This window comes from Idiotropiscis lumnitzeri, chromosome 1, assembly GCF_059441095.1.
Source record: "Idiotropiscis lumnitzeri isolate Australia: NSW breed Sydney's pygmy pipehorse chromosome 1, RoL_Ilum_1.0, whole genome shotgun sequence".
NCBI lineage: Eukaryota > Metazoa > Chordata > Actinopteri > Syngnathiformes > Syngnathidae > Idiotropiscis > Idiotropiscis lumnitzeri.
Genome location: NC_142391.1, coordinates 14,482,021 through 14,501,625, shown reverse-complemented (window position 1 = coordinate 14,501,625; position 19,605 = coordinate 14,482,021). Strand labels below are relative to the sequence as shown.

Genomic DNA, 19,605 nt, shown 5'->3' with positions numbered 1-19,605 from the left:
CGTTGTAAAGTAAGCCAACTAAACATACACTATGAAATTTAGCTGTAGTGACATCAATTCACCACAGGGTGGCAGTAGAGACCATGCTAATCCATCGTCAAGGCAGTGCATTATTCATCCGGCAGTGAGCGCAATAAAGCTGAATTGTTATCTGTAATAAGAGGCTGAACGCCCATATACAGTTCAGTACATTAATTAGACACATTACCAGGTATATCCAACAAGATTGTGAATTCTGCTTTTACAATGTTAGTGTCTCAGTATGATTCATTGCACTTCTACACTACTGTAAACTACCACCATAATAATAAATAATGATAACATTCCTTTTTTTTTTCTTTTACAGATTTGTTGATACAACCCTTGTGCTGGATGTCAGTGGTTTGTAGAGTTCCACCAAAATTAGTGAGTGAAAGATGCTGCTGCTTCTTCTCGTCGTCCTGCTCCACCTTTTTTCCACTAAATTGCAGTGCCGGCTGCACTCGTCTTCATCCGCCAGGAATTCCTATTTAGATCATCCTTTGCATTCACTTTGAAGTGGAGGAAACCCTGATGTTTTTCGTCAAATGTAAAAAGTTGATAAACCACAAAGTCCGGCTTTAACATTTACTTCATATCAACATTTTATTCTTTGGTATTAACACTAGTTACATATTAACATTTTACAAGGTTTTCTCAAATATTTGGCATGTACATATAACAACCAGTACAAAGTCCACTTTTAACATGTCAAAGAAAGGCATTTGGTATGATGGATGTGCAGTCCTGTGCCGCCTTATATATGTCCCCCTCTAATGCACATCTTTGAGTATTTAACGGCTTCACACTTTCAATGGAGCCACTACATTGTGATCGTTACCGTCCAGGCCTGGACACTTCAACCTTGGATAGTTTACTGCTCCTGCAACCAAATAATACCATGGATGATTACAGCAGAAGTCAGTATTTATATAATATATATATATACAAAGTGCACATTAGGCATTGGCTCAAAAGGTATCAGTTGTAAACTTTTGGTGAAAGAATCAAGTACCAAGCCAATTGGATTACAATTGAACAGAGACTGACTTTTAATACCTCCACCAGTCACATCTCAAAGTGACGATACATGCCCTCCACATAGCTCAGGACCAGTTGCCAGTCAGGACCACCAGCACGCAGCATGTCCTCAACAGTCTGTTAAACGGATAGTTTAACAGGTAATTAGTCTTGAAGCAGCTGTGAGTTTGTCATACAGAAGTGGAATTTTGAAATTGACCGTATATAGACATAGTCAAGCTTCACCGGGTGGTAACCACAAGCTTATTCTGATTCAGTGTCTTACCAAAGATTGGACAATGCCGACAGTCTCGCCTGTCTTGAATGCTAAACTGAGATTCTCCCTCTGTAAAGGAACAAAATGAGAAAAGAAGAACCAGTGGGGTTTAAAATAAACTCATCGACAAGTGTTTAGGGGATTATGTGTAGTTTAGTTAATTAAATCATCTGATTCATTCAGAAACTCACTTCTTTCTTTTTCTTCTAAAAAAAAAAGGAAGGATTTTGTAGTCGTGAATTAGATACAGTGTCTTCTGCGTTTTAGCGAGTTGCATACAAATTTACCAATTAAGAGATTTCTTTTTTGGTCCTCCATTATTTGCTAAATACTTGCCTTCTCTGATTTTGAGCCCGAGATGCCTCTTAAAAGACTGAAAGGGGACTACTTTTGTATTAGGCGGGAATTTGGCAGCATTTTGTGGCATGTTGGTCCAAAGGATCTGCGTTGATGTGACATGTCAACAAAGACGAGCTTTGTGTGTTGGGGACGAGCTAAATTTAGAAGAAGTTACGAACGTGCTGTTAGCGCAGTTACACTCCTGCGGCATTATTATTATTATTCTTTGTCAAAACATAATTGGATGCACCCAAAAAGGAGCTTACCTTGTTGTCTGGACTGAGGCTGCTATAAGGAATATGCGAAGGGAGGTAGCTGTGATAAACTGCACAAAATGCGAGGCCATCTACCCAGCTGCTGCTAAAATTGGTAATGTCAATATTCTATAGAAAAAGAAAACAAAATGGGAATCGATTGTGAATCATTATTGTCCAGGAACAGAACAGAACTCGTGCAAACAAGTTTGCAATCCAAAGGCCAAGTATAAAATATGTTGAAAAAAAATGCTGTGTTCAAGTGGCTTTGAATGTAAGATAACAACCTGTAAGCATTTATATGTACGACTAAATACTATATTGACTCTAAGTGGCTACTCTCGACAGGAAGAAGACAAGAATCAACGTTTACTTTGTAGCCTTGGGTTTGGCTCTGACACCAACGTAATAGTGAATTCCTCTTTGAGCCACCATGGCGACGCAAGAGCAGGTTGAAACCATCCTGGGACCTAAAAAGGAAAAGAGTTTTAGAGCTTCTAGTTGCAGCTTGTGACATCACTTACTCCATGTAGGGGGGAAAAAAAGCACTTGATACAAAAGTTTTGGCTTGACAAGTGATCAAAATGAGTGTATAGCGTGGAATCCATTCACCTAGTTGATGGCAGGTCAGAGAGTGATGAGTTGTACTTGTTTAGAGTTTCTTCACGTTTACCTGCCACAAAAAAAGTAATTTATTACTGTTGGCTAAAAAAAAATAAATACACAGCGCTAAAATTAAGAGAGACACATTGTGATCATGTAAAACATTCTCTTATCATTGACAAAATAAGTTCTAAATACACGCACCTGTATCAATGTTTGACCTGCTCTCTTGTTGCTCCAGACTTCTTTGTCCTTTCAGTTGTACCAAATTCTAAGGAAAAAAAATATATGCATTGAAATTATTTTTAAACATATTTCTGATTTGAAAACTTGGTGAAGTAAAACTATCTCTCACTTTGTTTGTTGATTGAGGTGTTGTGGAAGCGATTGACTGAGAAGTTCCATTCTGTAACGTGTGGGAGTCAGAGTGCGCTGGTAATCTGGACAGGCTCCTGTAATATTACGACACATTAGGAGAGATAATGTAGCAGCAACAAATCTTTGCCAATTGGGATGACACGATTATTAGTGCTTACTTCAACCACATAAATAAACAGAAGCAAATTGAAGCTTTCACAAATTGTGTGAGGGAAAAAAAAATTGATGACTAATCCGTCATACAGTATTACTAGCACTACAACCGTCAGGATTTTGAAATAAAATACACAAAGAATAAGGAAAATTCAAGAGGCCAGGAGCATCTTATAGCTATATTTAGAGAGAAATAAAACATCCAGGTTTGAAAACCGTCAAAATGACTGCTATCGTAGTTCTAGTGCTAGAAACCGGGATTGAAGACCCCTGAATGAATGGCAATGTTCATGCATTTTGTTTTTCATTAATGTCAGAGATAAACATCTAAATCTAACATCTTATGTTAATGTCGGGGGGGGGGTAGAATCTTTGGGTTCAAATTATTAGTTTTTTTCCATTGAATTTTTGCAACGGGGGTCAACTCATTAGTAAATACATACGTTGTTTAAAAAGATTGTTCCATCTTATTATTGAATTATTACTCGAGTACAATTTTTTTTTCAAACGTTTTGATTGACCCAAAAATCACTGATCGCGTAAAGCTTACTCTAAACCAGGCGTGGGCAAACTCCGGCCCGGGGGCCACTTGCCACAGGTTAAACCTTTTAATCCAGCTGGCCGAACTTGAAAAAAACTAAATGAATAAACCTTGTTAATGTTTTATTTTCTAAATACTGTGTCAAAGGCAGATATTTTGTTGTAATGCTTCTGTTCATCTTCATTTAAAATTAAATGTATTTTTTTGCTCAGTTTCGGTGAGCTTATCAAAATACTCCATCCATCTGCTCCTGGTCGGCCCCTCTGTCAAATTTTAGAACCCATTGTGGCCCACCATTCAAAAAGTTTGCCCGTCCACCCCTGCTCTAAACTGTTTATCTCACCTTGACCTCTCCGTGGTTGCTGTTCTTCGCACCTCTCGCGTTCGCATTTCTTCCCTCCTCCTTTCCTCATTGGTTACATTTCTCAGGTATCGTTTAGTGACAGCTAAACAGTCCTCTCTGTCACTTGTCACGGTGTCAGTCGCACTCCCCGCCAGCCGGTACACTGCCCTCTCCTTCCCCCTCTGGCTCCCCTCAGCGCTGTCAGAGTTCTTCAGAGGTTCGGTCTTCGCTCCTTCTTGTGCATTAGTTTTGTCTGGAGTCTGACTCAGCGTAGTCAGCTTCTGCCTGCTCTCTTCCAGCTCCCCTTTCAAAGTGACGAGCTGCAAGTCAGCCTCCTTCTGTCTGTGTAGGGCAGCAGCCAGTTCCCTCTCCACATCTTTATGGGCCGTTCGGAGTGCAGTCAGCTCCTCTTCGGCCTCGGCTCTTAGACGGTCAGCCACTGACACCGCCACCTGAAGATCGGCCTGGAATTGCAGCCATTCCGTCCGCTCACTCTGAAAGAACACGCAGATGCCTTCATGTTTTTAGATGAACTGGCTTTCTTCTGCAAATGTGTGGCATGTGCCAAGGGAAAAAAAAAGAAAATGTGTTGAGTTGGATTGCAGAATTTCTCATGAGATAAACTCTTTTGAGAAAATGATTAACTGCAACTGAAGACAGATAAATTTCACAAATTCACAGTTACGAGGTTGTGGGTTTGAATCAACGCCCTGGCTTTGTGTGGAGTATGAACATTCTCTCCACGCTTACTCCAACTTCCTCCACATCCCCAAAATATCAATGTTAGCTTTAATGGAAGACTAAATCAGAATATGAGTATGAATGGTTGTTTGGAAATGCCCTGTGATTGGCTGGTGAGCAGTCCGTGGCTCTCCCCCAAAGTAAGCTGGCATAGGCTCCAGCTCACCCATGCCTTTATGCGGTCAAGAGGGAAAGAAAATGAATTGATGGATGGAAGGCTCTGTCATAATCTGTATTTGTTGTTTTTGAGTTAGTATTTAGTTTCATGTGTTTCCTTGTTCAGTGTTTGTCTTGTGCTCTGATTGTGTTCACCTGTGCTTGTCGTCTCACTCCCTAGTGTGAACCAATCAGCTCCCTCCATCCCTTTGTGTCTTGTCCAGGTGCTCCTCGTTGTCTCGTTACTGTGTTTGTATTTAGTTCCCTGGTTGCTTTCACTTCTGGTTGGTTCATTGTCATTGTCACTGTTGCTGTCCTTGTTGTTCCGGTTACGTGCTATTCATGCTAAGGTGTCCTGTCTCCTATTAATTGTCTGTGTCAGTTGTCCTGTTCTGTGATGGCTGTCAGTGTCCAGGTCCGTGTCCTTCCTGCCAGTCTCGTTAAGTTTAGTTAAGTCATGTCATTGCTTTTGTTAATTCCAGTTGTTGTGTACTTTTATGTTCTTTTTTGATTAAATTCCCCTTAAGTTTTTCCTGCCTCGATTCCCTGCGTTTGGGTCCTCCTCTACCTCCACCTCAACATGACGGGCTCTGTGTTTTGTGTTTTTTTTGTTTTTTTTACATATTTGCATACTACGTATATTTGTGTATTCAATTATGCAATTACACAAAGAGGGGGGAATCTACCACTAACTGGCATTGTTGTTCGGCCTAATATTTGGGTGTGATTTGTTGAGATCAATGTGAATTCAATGATACACCATAGCAATTCCTGACAAGCAGAAAGGGAGGCGTATCTTTCTGACAGATAAAACCAACTATGCAAAAAATATGTCTGTGAAACCACAAAATAAAAAAAAGTTGAACAAATGATGGAGGAGGAAGGCTCAAAATACGGGACATGTCATTAATACTTGTAGCCTACTCCATATAAATAGGGGTTTTCCTCTCTTTGAGCTGTTACCCATTTGAGCATTGAAGTTTGACAATCATGCCAAAGTACTTTCCATGTTATGATTCCGTGATAAAAAAGTTGAGAGCCATTACAACCACGAAAAAAAAAGTCCCTCTTGATATCTTTGCCGCACCAGGCACAGACAAAAAAAAAACAAAAACAAAATAAGGAGCAGTCACTAGTATAAAAACAGAGCTGAAATAAGAATAAAGGAAGAGCGGTACATATTTAATGGAAACGGCAGACGGACTTGGAGGCAATATAAGCCCAATGGTTCTGAAGTTTGGTGAAGGAGCAGAGGTTAGAAAGGTGAGTAATTAGATGAACAACGGATGGGGATGTGGAGGAGGAAGCAATAACGGAGCCAAGTCGACGCTCCCTCATCTGACCAGTGACTCAAGACCACAGCTGGACCCCATTATACTGTACGCACGCATCTCACATTTCTTTTCTCTCCCCCTCACACACATTCCTTTATTCGTTTGCCTCACCACCAAACTCCATGATGAGCTTATCTGACTTTTCAGTTTTGTGTAACTTGGCACTTTATTGTGGAAACATGTCAAACAGCCCGATTAAGACTCAGTCCTATATTTAGTATGACAATTAAGAAAAAAAAAAAAAAAACACTGCTCTTGTCTTTACATAGTCTTGGTTATCTGTGCAAGAGCACTCCAATTGGAGCATGTCTGTTTCTGGAAACAGGAAGGGGTGCTCCTCAGTTCACACTGAGATAAGGGTGTGGATCGTCAGGATGAACACATAGACAGAAACAGCTCCGGAAGAGCTGACCCATGGCCCACAGCAAGACCAGATGTGGTGAACATTCAAACACACACACAAACACAAACATATACACGCCTAGAGACACCTCCTTTGACATCAGAATTTCTGGGGATTCTCAGAGAGAGTTATTGTTCAATCCATCTGTCTCTCGTTGTCTTCTTCACCCTCTCTCTTTTGACACATACTTGGAGAAACATCGAAACTAAAATGCGTCACTCTCCAGGCTTTCTTAAGTCTGCGATAACGACCCAAAAATGATTGAATACCACCTATACTGACCGTATTCCTTGCACCTGAAAAGAATTCAGGAGGTGAAACAAAGCCGCATTGAATGCACGTGGACATCAAAGTGAAAGGTGGCCCAAATCAATGCCATGTTTTCCACACCGCATAATTCAGCACAGCGTTCACATTCAACATCACTACTGCCTCCTCACAGTCCAGACAAAGTCAACATTTTTTCATTCCACATGACCTTTGTAACCTCAACATAAACATCATCTTAGGGAGCAGAGGACCGAAGAAGGAATTGCTGGGAATGTTTCGCAGCGGTCACCTGGAACCGATTCCAAAGCTGTGTTTTGAAAAATATCCAGAAGGGAATCAATCAAATATGATTACACAAGCAGAAATGGAGAATTTTCTTTTTTGTTGGTTAGGACAATTGAAGACTGATGGTGTGCATAAGCACAGACAGATGGCGCATCAGCTAATCTACTTCAGCGATGGGACATTTAAATGCTGGAGGTGGTTACAATTTTGCCTTTTTTTTTTTTTTTAGCGATAAAACTTCCACTATTTACAAGTTTCTGGAATGTGGGCATGTTTGTCTATTGAACCAGAAAAAAAAATGTGAGGCCAGTTGTGACTAGTGTTGCAGAGAAGGCTTTGCAATCTCAGCTGTAGTTCATCCCAGAAGTGTTTGATGGGATTCTCCCAACCAAGGACAGCTTTGTAAACTGAAAACAGCCTTTGGCCAAGCATTCTCAAAAAGACCCGTGGCCGAATTGCAAAATCAATTAAATAAATAACTAGGTTCCACAATCTTTACAAAATCAATTGTTTGACTTCCTCTTCCTAACTGGGAGAAATTTTCTTGAGTTGCGCTCAATTGTGAAATACTGTATTTACATTTTATTGCAATGGCTTTTCAGAATGAATCACAAGTCATTTTCATTTTCAGAGAAATCTACAACACTGAAGACAAACCCATCACTAATGGGTGACATGGGCTCAGAATGATATCACAATATTGCGCTCATTTTTTATTTATTGTGGAGTGCTGCCCTAGAGAATTATACTGTATTTCAGATGTTGTGCTCAGCAACTCTTTGGTTTGATGATAAATAATTCATAGTTTGGTTGTTCTTGGATAATAATTGTAAATCTCATTATTTGCATTTAAAAATACATTTTATGAAGCCCCCATGCCATTATGTGCCACCACACATTTCACATATACCATGCACCATCATTGACTGTAAGTCTTTAGGATCATCAAGCAAGGTTGATGAAGGAAGAGAAAAGTTAGAGCACCAACTTTGAGAACCACACCAAAACTGTTTTGTGCACCGCTGAATGAAATATTATTACAGCTCCAGCTGTTGTGAAATGCGCTATGAAAATAAAATGGTATTGTATTGTGTTAAATTAGCAGCTAATTATGCGAACATTGTTAGCTAACGCTTATCTGTCGCAACCCTGTAGCTCTACATAACCTGCGTCTTTGAGAAAGTCGTTTGTTCTCTTTGGAACGTGGCCAGCATAGCATGTCATTGGCTGATAAATTCAGGGAGGGGCCGATTATTATGTTAATTAGACCCACTGCAAAATGGCTGGCTCATAAAAACAATTTGAGAAATATGCAGCTAATTAAAGATTTAGTTGGATGTTTAATTTCACACTTGATGAATGAGCTGGCACTTTATACACCAACCTATTTGTGTACAAACATTTACAAGTCAATTCTCCATAATATGTTACCTTTGAGATTTTATGAAGAATCCACAGACACTGTGTAATGATTTGATGAATTGATTATAAGTTCTATCCATTACTTTTGTTGAAATACCATTACATTCCGTTAGGGGTTGTGAAAAAGCTGTAGCTATGCAAAAAGATCTTTCTAGGGGCAAACAGAAGAGAAATAGAGCAGACACGGAAGGGGTGGAATAAAGGGAAGAGGTGAAGAAATCACTGCAGAAAAAAAGTGATTTTTTTTTTAAGCTTTTGTGCACAGGAATAAGCAGTCAGTTCTTTTATGGAAGAATTGAAGAAAATAGAGCGGCACAATAGGGGGAGACGCCAGTTCACACAGTAGAAATCATCCATAGTCTCCGGTGCATTTCTCAGTGTGTATTGGTGCCTCTCCTCTGTCTCACGTGTGCAACAGACATAAAAACAAACGGCCAGTGTGATCAAGCGCATCAGCCCTCACCCCCCCTCCTCTTCCTCCCTACACTGAACAAAACAAAACAAGTTTTGTCTCCTGAACGGCCGATTGTGAACCCCCACCACCGCACTGCTATCCCCCCCTCCTCCTTCCACCAGCTCCCCACAAAAAAAGGCTCCCAGGACAGTAAAGCAGACTGAGCGGGTTCATAAAGTCAGACTTTGCTACTTCTATTGGCCCAGCAAGGGCCCGTGTAAACATAGTGTTGGATTGCCTCAATTTCTAATACACGGCTACCTCTCAATGCTTTTTCTCCCTGCGGTCTGTGCTGGCCCATGCAGAGATTACATTTGCAAGCCTCTTCAGGGGTGTGGGAAAGTGGAAAAGAGAGGAAGGCGAGATGAAATATAAAGGAGAGACTTAAGGACACAAATAAGCATGTGTGATCAGATTTTAAACCTAAAGTCAAATAGGGAATGCGTTCTTAGCATCACATATTTGTAGTTCAATTGCTAATCTTTTCCAAGATTCCGGATGACCTCTGGCAAGATATACATTTTTACACTTGAATCTGTGTGGTACTGTATTCCTGTGTCACACAGCTGTAAATATAAAACTGTTTGACAAGTATGTTTCCTTTTGTGCTTTTTCCTGAACGTTCACAATTTAAGGGTATGACTTGATATCATACATCTTCAATATCATAAGCAGCATAGCAATTGCAGATGGAAAAGCTAAGAAGGGAGGGCCCATTTTGTGTCATATTCCATCTGTTGCAACCTGAAGGAAGCTGTGAACCTCAAGCTGCTATCCTAAGGGAGGGGTCAAAATTGGAAACAGGAAATCACTGCAGATTACGACATCTTCAGAGGAGCGCGAAACATCTAAGCAAACTGAGGAATGTTTGTGGAAATGCTTTCCTAATGTGATGATTGCTGAAATTGTAATAATCAAGACAACCTTTTCCTTCAACTGACAATTAGGTAGATTTTTCAACTATGACGGGACGTCTATGTAAATCTAACTAAACATGTATGACTGGTGGGACATTGAGAAGTGTAAATGCTTTTAAATCCAGGTTAAAAATGATGCTTTATTTCCCATGAACTTTAATTAAGGTCTTTTAAGCATTAAATCAATTTCACTGTCAGAAAGGTCCTTTTTGTTTCCACACTTTGCTTTTCAATGCCTGAATTATAAATGTCTTTAATTGTTTGTTGTTAATTTTTTTTTATCAGTCTTAGTAAGATACTTTTGTTCTCCCTAATTTGGCTTCGAATGCATTTAGTTTTTTGTTTGTAAATACTTTTTGGTGTTGTGCTTCACATTGAGTTGTCTTGTGTATGAAATCCATCCAACCATTATCTGAGCCGCTTTTCCTCACAAGAGTCGCTGGGCTGCTCGACCCTAAATGTGCTGTAGAAATAAAACTACCTTTCCTTGCGTTGCGAAGCTCATCTTTTCCCTCTGTGGTCTTTAACAGAGTACAGGAAAATCTCCATTATCAGGCTTCCAGCTCCCAGGTCGATAAGGAAGGCCAATTCTACAGCCTATTGTGATAGCTGAACAGGGTGTGTTCTGGCGTTATCTCCAGGATGAATAATAACAAACACTGACCACACGGTCACTTACATGTGTGACAAAGTGGTCGTATACACGAGGCCCGTCTGAAAATAAAAAGCTGTATCTTTTTGGCCACTTGCTTTAATTGCAAAGCTGGCCAAAAAGGTTTTTAAAATTCCTGTGTAATCTTTCCAGTCTGACCGCTGTAATATATACAGAGATGAATAAGCAAGTATAAAGCAAAAAAAAGAGCACCAAAGAGGAGCCAGCGCAACCACGCAAGCCCCCATTTTAGCTGGCATTAATGCTACGGATTTGTCTCATTAGTAAATGAGGAAAAAATGAGTTGCTTGTGCATATCAACCAAATTGGCATGAGAACCAAACCAAAACAGTTGAACTGAACCAAAAAAAAAAAAAAAAGTTCCACCCCTAATACATACTCAAGTTGAATTTCAGCTCAGGTCAGCGTGAAGTACTCCGGCTGCCTATTGCGCAAGATCAACGATGGGATGGGCTACTATCGGAACTGCGATCCTCATGAGGACAAACATTATCGAAAGTGGATTGATGGATAATTAAATACCATCTCACCTGCAAATGACTTTTTAAATCCTTCACCTCTGCCTGGAGATGTTTCAGCATTTCTGATGGAGGAGAAATGTCAGACAATGTCACATGAATACCAAACTAAAGAAAAAGGTCAAAGAAACGTTTTGCCCTTCTCAACACAAGATAATAATGAGTCTGTGGTGGAACAAAATGTTGTAATAGCCATACAAATCTTTTGCAAGTCTTACCTATGACATCCGTGGGGTCAGAGGTCCCTAATGTTGTTCGACACTCGTCCAATAGTCTCTCCAGTTCCTTGGATTGGACATCTCTGGCCTCTGGACCTGGCTGCAAAGACTGGCGCAGACTGCTGTCCCTTTCTCTCCATTTCGGCCCGGAAGAGCTGCACACACCCGGTGAGGAACTACACGTAGAGGATGGGCTGATAGGCACACACTTGCCCTGCGCAACCACAGCCCGAGGTGTAGAAGTAGACGGAGCCCCATTTCTGTCCAAAGTAATGTGTCCTTTCACTGCTAATGTACTTTCCGGTTTGGTTGTGACTGGACTGACTGTTGAGACAGTTGCTGAGCTATTTGAGTTGAGCCGCGGTGGAGGAGGTCTCCACTCAGGTGGAGGAATGGCACAGCTTGGCTGTGATCGCTTAACGCTGGAGGATGTGAGCACCGAGATAGGAGGTGAAGATGAAATTGCACTGGGAGATTTTGGTGAGGTGGGGGGGAGCAGCCGGGGGGCACCAGGTACAAATCCAGGTTCGTCACTTTGAGGGGAAGCAGGAGGAGTGTGGAAACTATCCAATTGGTTGCCTGGAGGAAACAATCACAAATTCAGCAGTATGTCAATTTCTTTTCAAATTGCCTGGACTGGTATCAGTGTTGCCAGCTAATTTCTCGCGAAAAATTATGAAATGATGAAGATGACTAGATATGTATCTTGACATAAGGTGCATGATACGATTCAAGAATGCTACATTTTCAAGTGGAACTATTTGGTTCGATTTAGTGGGATTACGACTGAATTTGATCGGGCATTGCTGTCGCTTTTGTCATGTGTTTTGACGCAACTCTCTCTCTTCCAATCTTGTCAATGGAACAGTGAAACCTGACTTTGGAAGATTTCTTATAGGGGAACTGTATTTTAGCATTTGAGCCCCTTTTTAATTTGTTTGCACTCAAATGTCAAAAGTAGGCTTTTTTTTTTAAAGGTTCCTAAATCTAGAAACACAATTTGGGATCATAAAGGTTCCTAAATCTAGAAACACAATTTGGGATCAAAGAGCAGTTAATGGAACATGTTTGGTCAATTACTTGAATTGTTAGTTCAAACAAGGCTTCAAAGCATTGGAATAAATTGCTGCGATGTTATCTCTACATTGCTCACAGCTCTAATGGTACATAAAAAGGGAAACAAATCTAGGATTGCTAAAACATGATGTGATGGATAACACCATGTTATAGTCCTCAATCAATGCCTTGCTTTGGCTTGGTGACCCATCGCGCAAGTCACATGCAATTCACAGGGAATCACAATACCTTGAGCATTGTCTGAGACTTTTGGGATTTGGGACTAATTCAAGACTTAAAATTCTAGATTTCATGTTGTTCGTATGTTGAAAAACATTGAGTTCATAATGGTCAATGTAAAGATATCCATGTTTACGCAGACTTAAAGCAAACGTGTTGCGCAATGCTAAGATCTATTTTTATGGACCCACTATTTTCCATATTACCTACAGATAAAAAAAAATGTAAATGCCTCAACCCATTTGTATTTGCTTCTGCACATTTTGAAACAAAAGCACCAACTTTTATAATCTTACAAAGTCAATGCTTTAAAGAAACACATCCAGATTAAACATAAAGCAATACTTGCAAGTAAGGGTGTGTGAAAACAGTTTCAGTGGAGTGGAATTTAGAAAAAAAAAAAAAGTTTGACAATGGCCAAGTGAGTGTCTGCATCATCGGGCAATGATGTCATGGAGGAACGATGGGACGAAAACACATTCATGGTCCCTCCTCTGGCATGTTGTCACTGAAAACACCATTAAATGAGCTACCCAAGCCAGTGGGAATTATTGAACAGGGAGATTGCACGTAGACAATGCTGCAGCAACATCAACTAACCACATTATTCCGGGACAGACAGACAGACGACAGAGGCAAGAATTTCAAAACGGCGATAAAACTGGTTGGAGTCTGTAGATTCATAGAATGTTGCTTGGCGCTTACAACATGCCACAAAATCAATCAGATACGCCCTGAGACCTGACCAGATCTCCTTGTCAAGAATAAAAGCCTCGTGGCTTGTAAAGAACAAAAAAAGAACAATTAATGATTCATTCTTAAATGATTTGAATGAAAGAAACTATGCACGACTCATTGGGAAAGAATGGTAGGATCGTTAATAACTTCCTCAAGCCTCCCTTCCTTTTTTATATCTTCATTCCAGACGTTAATGTGCTCGTCCAACCATGTACAAGGGTGGCAGATTGACTGAATGAATGTGTGTGTGGGTGTGCGCATAATGAAGTTTGTGTGTGAGTAAGCGTCGATGTCAGATAGTATTAAGCCTCTATGATTAATCCGCTGCCCTTGTGCTGAGCCGGGGAATTCTGCCGATTCATCACAGCTGGCCCGGATGGATCACATGGGGCCGCGAGGAGAATGACCACTCGCTGAGCAACACACAGGAGGGCTGCCAAGATTCCTGCCTCCGCATCCACAGCCGGCATTCTCTTCCTGATCGGCCCTAACGTACACTTTTGTTCAAGCTCAAATCCTGAAGTGTGTATCAGTGACCTACCGGTGAGTCCATGGCTCTCCTTGCTGGAAAAGCTACCCATCCTGCAGTCAGTCTGGCCACAAAAGGGCCCGACTGGTGCTTGCTGCTCTCCTGCCCAGCCTGGATCAAAGTGACGCTTGAGGTGACCTGCACATGCGGCTAGATGATGGATGAGGTCCTACCTCTTTGGCACTGTAGGCAAACTGAAAAACAACCCAGTGACTTTAATGCCTCTTTAAAACTTTTCTAAACTGGGTCCCTTCCCACTCTAGTGACCTTGTGACTCGTGCTTCTAATTACAATTTTAAAATAAGAGATCATATCATCAAGGATGGGATCAGAGCAATTACATGTGTTTAACGAAGGATGTTCAAAGTTTTTCCAGAGGGCCACATGCAAAAAAATGGAAGGAAGAGAGGAAGGCATTCCATAACCAATTTAATATGTGGTAGGTTATCACATGATAAGAGGTTAAACATGTTTAAAGAAAATATCCAAATCTCCGCTTGATGCGGACAAAGCAAACAGTTATTTGTATTAGTCTGACTAAATTAACCGAAAAATTAGTGATATCTTGTCATAACCAACATTAAAAATGTATTTTTTTAATTAAAAAAATACGAGAAACTTTCAATATAATTATCCGAATGTGATATTTTTCATTTGTTAAGTTCAGGAATGTGAAAGGAAATACATGTCAAATTCATTTTATTATGGTTAGGGGAAAAAAATAAATAAATAAAAAGCAACGGGTCGCAAATGTACCCTAGGGCGGACTTATTGAACACAAAACTGCCAAAACTAGAGCATACACGAACACATAAAGCAGAGTAGTTTAAACTCTTCATATCAATCAACAAATACAACTTATGTAAGGTGTGTGACAAAATTGTCTACTTGATAAATACAGCAAGCAACTACTACTAGATCATAAATGGACACAAACCCTCGAAAGTTATCCAAAAATCCGCTTTGTAGGTAATTCCTCACTCAACGTCCTCCACCAGGCGCACTACCTCGCCGAGTTTGTCTTCTTAAAGTTTCTACATCGGCTTGAAACACATTTTAGTTCCTGTTACGTTTTTCAAAAATAACCCGAACATAAAGTTTACACCTCCGAGAGCGAGACAGCGAGCTAAAACCACGCAAAGCCGAGAGTGCCTGGAAGGATTTCCGCTCTATGTGTCCACCAGAAGGCGGAGTCGAGCTGTCGTTGTTTAAAAAAACAACTCGTTGCTTTTTGAGTCATATTCTAATTTGCTGGCTGACGTCCCTGTGGTGCGCAAACATGACCACACCAGCCGCTAAGATGAAATCATGTCACGTACACTTTGCATTATGTTGTGAGTGACACATTGTTCCCATTGTGGCAAAAGTAGTCAAACTGAGGCATCATTTAGAATGCAGTACAGATACTTGTTTTGAGGTATATGTAGATTAAAAAAGTCATACTAATTCGTCAAAAGAAGCCAAACAATATATGTCGTTACTGTCTGTCATACATTGCATCACAATGCTGAAGTTAGGGGCTTGAATCTGGGCTGTGAGGGCAACCCTGGCAGGGGGCATGCAGAGACTTTCGGAGAAGCAGGTGCACAAAGTTCAAAAGTGGGAAAACCCTTTTTTAATGAATATATTATTACTTGTATAAATAATATAAAGTGTCAATAAAATGTAAACAGCACCTTGCAGCCACTTGCTTTCAAGGACACTGGCCAGTGCAGTTTCCAGAAAAGCTGCATGCTCTTTTGTTACCCATATGTCAAAGTTGTTCATGAGAATTGAACAAATACAAGTTTGTATTTTGTCTGCCTATTCTATCTATTTCATGGACAAAATGCATCAATTTGTGTTCATGTTTCATTCACAGTGTAATGTGGCCACCCAAAAATAAAATAATAAATCATGGAAAAAAAACATGTTAAATCTGGAGCTCCGTAGATGTTTGTGGGTCCATTCTCTGAAACTTTTTTCTCCCCGCCAATAAAAGACTCAAAAGGAAAATTCTGATGTGAAGAGGTGGTTCCACATTGTTAATGTCTGTAACTATCATAGAACGTGGACCCCCGCAAACAGTTTCCATGTAAACAACAGAGGCACTTGACCCTTTTTTGCCAGTCAGACCCTTGCCCTTCGGCTGCTGTCTCGGTACGGTTCTGGCCTTGACCCTCCGGGCCTATTCATAAAAATCGTCGGCCCCCAACTGTTGAAATACGCTGGCTCGTTTAAGCGTAGATGACGGTGAGTGATAAGCTGCAGGCAGCCACAAGTTTCATAGACTGGAATCTAATAGTATGTGAAACGGACTGACTGACAGACTTAACTCCCGGACGGACAGACCAACTGACGATTAGAAGTTGGTTTGGCTTGAAAACAGGACGGACAGGTACCCAGGCTGCTGACAGATGACAGACCAGCAAAATGTGGTAAAATGGCGACCTCTGTTGGTCATTCAGGGTGCTTATTTGATTGGCAATATTTCACAATACTATTATAATAATTTACATAACAATAATCAGAAATAATTGAGAAAAAATGTGACATGCAGGCAACAGCAAAGCATGGGATTTGCTAAATATTTTTTTTATTACTTGAATTGTTTCCATGACAGCAAAACTCATCTAAAGGGAACAGATGAGATCATCATTTTGGACACAGACATTAAATCCATGGAGTTAACATAATTTCACAGATAAAATATGGGGGAATCCAGAAATTACCTCTACTCTATATTCCTTCTTTGAGTGCACAACTTTGGCAGTAATCCCTAATAACAGAGTGGTGAGCCAAACAGTGTTTGCTGCATAGAGGTGTCATTCAAGTCTCCTTCTCCTCCTTATTAACGCTAATGACTGAGATCAATGGGCTCTCTCTAAGATCCGTGCTCAATGTGCAAAACTGCAGTGCCGACCAAAAACAATGTGCAACCCATCCCATATTGATTACACACTCCAGAGAGAACATTGCTCTAACACGAATGTGTTTCTGTATCCGGTCAAGACGAGGAGGACAGCGTGCATGTGCATTTATAAATTTATTTTCTTTGGAATCCCCGAGCGGTATTACATTCAGGAGCTTGGTGCTTGTCTTTCTAAATTAACCCCCAAACTGTCGCAATAAGTCTCGCTCCTCAGCAAGGATTATGCGCGCAACAAAAAAACAAGGAACCAACCATTGTCATATCACACGCCACCTTTAGTTTATAGTCACGCTCATGGGAAAAAAACAAAAGTTTATTTCTAACAGTTTGACAGTTAGACCCCGCGCTCTCCCGAAGGCACAGCACACATTCTCAACCACGCTCAATGCCTCGCCAATTTGCATTGAACTCTCTTTGTAACTGCAATTTTTTGGGCGTGAACACAGACACCAAAGCTGGAATTTCAACACCCATGCATGGTAGAGAGACAAATGGTGGGCATTGCAGGGAGAAAGGTACGGTTTGGGGGCAGAGGGACTGTCTATCTGTGGCCCTAACAGATACATTTGGGGTGTGCATGCCCGCCTTTGAGGGTTAACTGCTACAGAAAAAAACTGATTTACGAATCTTCTACCCACCTCGTTTGCCACCATCACATAATCTGACATAAGGCGCTGCTACTTCCTGCTGTACTTTATCCTCGTGACCAAGCCTTGTGACACAATTAGTAGCCCATTCTTAGCGGGCTATTAATTGAGTCACAAAGCCAACCTCCGACCTCCACATTGTCCTTAATTGGTCGTTTAATTTGAGGCTTTGTTCAAGGATTGGACCTGCTGTCCTCACAGGTATCATGGGACTGGCTAAAAGCTAAAGTCTACCTGCTTGGGGAGGTGAGGCCATTAAGAAATGTTTAGCATTTGTACCATCTGTGTATGAAGGACCACTGCCATGCCTCAATCCTCTGTTGCAGCATGAAAACAGACACAAGCACTCTGAATTAAACAGATACATGCTACATTCAGTAGTAGTGCGAGGGAAGCTCTGATCAGTATACAGTATCTAAAATAATCATCACACTATAACACTGATTTTAGAGATAAAGACAAACTGCAGGAACTTCGGGACTTGCGAAAACCCTCACAGCCAACGTTCTGCCAACACAGGTTGAATCATTCAGATAACTCTACTTGCATGCCATCAGAGAGCACATGGGCCTCATTGACACAATGGGCCAGCATAGCTCCAATCTTCAACACGCAACAGTGTGGTTACCGAGTGTCATCCTATGGTGGCCAATCTTTACCCAACCAACCAACGCGCTTCTTTTAAACAAACTTCTGGCCCACAAAGGAGGGAGGTGGGATCTCCTGGCAGGCTCCAGCCCTGCGGGTGACATCCAGGAAGGGGGCCCTGAGGATGGCTGCGCCCGCCATGCTGGCATCGGTGTGCGAGCCAACACTCTGCAGCACGCGGCTGGAAGGTCGGTGGTAGAGCGCCAACTGCCTGGAGCTGTACCCACACATCCCGATCCCCACGGCCCCGAGGAGCATAGCCATGCCAGGCATGGTTTTCTCAGGTGGACGTACCACACACACATTGTGGTAGGCCTGGGTCTAAGAGAAGAAAGATGACAACTCAGTTGATGGACTTGGATGGATCGTGACAAGCTATCTGCAAACTTTCATACTGATGCATCATGAAAAATTCAACATCATGTCCTCATACGGGATATGTAACAATAGATATTTTAAGTTTGAGGTGCAGTTTGTATTGTAGCTTATTTGACAAACTATTTTTCATTGTATGAGCCTCACCTCAGCCTTCTGCCCATTTCATTTCTCCCACCGTCTCTTTTACGATATTATACTCTCTTTTGCAACGTGGGCAATTTGCTATGCATATCTTTTACAACAACAAAGCAGAGCAAATAATAGAAACCTCATTTTCCAAAACAGTTGTGTCACAGGCAGTTAAAAAGCCATTCCTGAAGCTCACTCACCCCAATTCTCAATTCCATTTACAACTCAATGGGCTGTCATAGGCTTACATTTCTTAAATTTTTGTGTCTCAGAAAAGGTAGTGATGTGACATGAGCTAAAACAAAATGTGTCCTATAATTACGGAAATGGTAGCACGGAATGACTCTGTGTGTTTATAGTACGACGTGTGCGCCTTTCACTGTATTTGGAGTTGAAGCGGTTGGGTCACCCGGCAGCTAAAGGGCTACCCAATGGCAGCATAAAGCTGACGTATATTTAGTCTCCGGCTAAGCCGCGTGTGTGCCGATAAAACCACTTCCTTGAAAGCAATGATTACATCAGGCTTATAGAACAACTCCTCCAAGGATCAATATAGTGAGCACTGCAATCTTCTGGGATATAATTTTAATATTCGGTGTTATTTTTGTTAAGGGAACTTTGTGACACACGCCTCAATACTGAAAAATCAGTACATTGAAACACACTTTCACTTTGCTCTTATCTGCGTGATAAAAGCCACACAGGAGCTTTATTTAGCAGTTTCTCTTCTACGACTGAACAAACAGACAAACACCAACACAAAAGAAGAATTTAATCTCACCTGCAGTAACCTGATGTAGCCCGGAGTCAGTCTTGGGAGTCTGAAAAACATTTTGCCAGTGCTGTTGGTGACTAAACAAAAACTTGAGTCTCTGCAGTTCCCCTTCCTGGACTCCCAGGAGGGGAAACCTGCTGACAGAAGGTTTACCCCGGTGTGTGCGATCACTTCAGCCTGTGCTGAGATATCTGCTACCCAGATAATGTCTTCTTTTATAACAGGCTTTGGCAGTTG

At 41.2% G+C, this 19,605-nt stretch overlaps 2 protein-coding genes across 2 annotated transcripts; both read right to left on the bottom strand.

Moving 5' to 3' along the window:
• Window positions 1-636: 636 nt before the first annotated feature.
• Window positions 637-16,308, bottom strand: LOC148343346 (cytospin-A). Its single transcript, XM_088319249.1, has 13 exons — window positions 14,818-16,308; window positions 13,893-14,074; window positions 11,318-11,896; window positions 11,112-11,164; window positions 3,927-4,420; window positions 2,867-2,963; window positions 2,716-2,782; window positions 2,521-2,581; window positions 2,282-2,378; window positions 1,921-2,037; window positions 1,325-1,384; window positions 1,078-1,176; window positions 637-901 (listed from the first exon to the last, which is right to left on the bottom strand). The coding sequence occupies exons 2-12, from the start codon at window positions 13,930-13,932 to the stop codon at window positions 1,087-1,089; spliced, it is 1,755 nt and encodes a 584-aa protein (XP_088175375.1). The 5' UTR covers window positions 13,933-14,074; window positions 14,818-16,308; the 3' UTR covers window positions 637-901; window positions 1,078-1,086.
• Window positions 16,309-16,438: 130 nt separating this feature from the next.
• LOC148343345 (uncharacterized) lies at window positions 16,439-19,568 on the bottom strand. The gene is made up of 2 exons (XM_088319282.1): window positions 19,375-19,568; window positions 16,439-18,407 (listed from the first exon to the last, which is right to left on the bottom strand). Exons 1-2 carry the CDS (start codon window positions 19,423-19,425, stop codon window positions 18,120-18,122), a joined length of 339 nt encoding a protein of 112 aa, XP_088175408.1. The 5' UTR covers window positions 19,426-19,568; the 3' UTR covers window positions 16,439-18,119.
• Window positions 19,569-19,605: the final 37 nt, after the last annotated feature.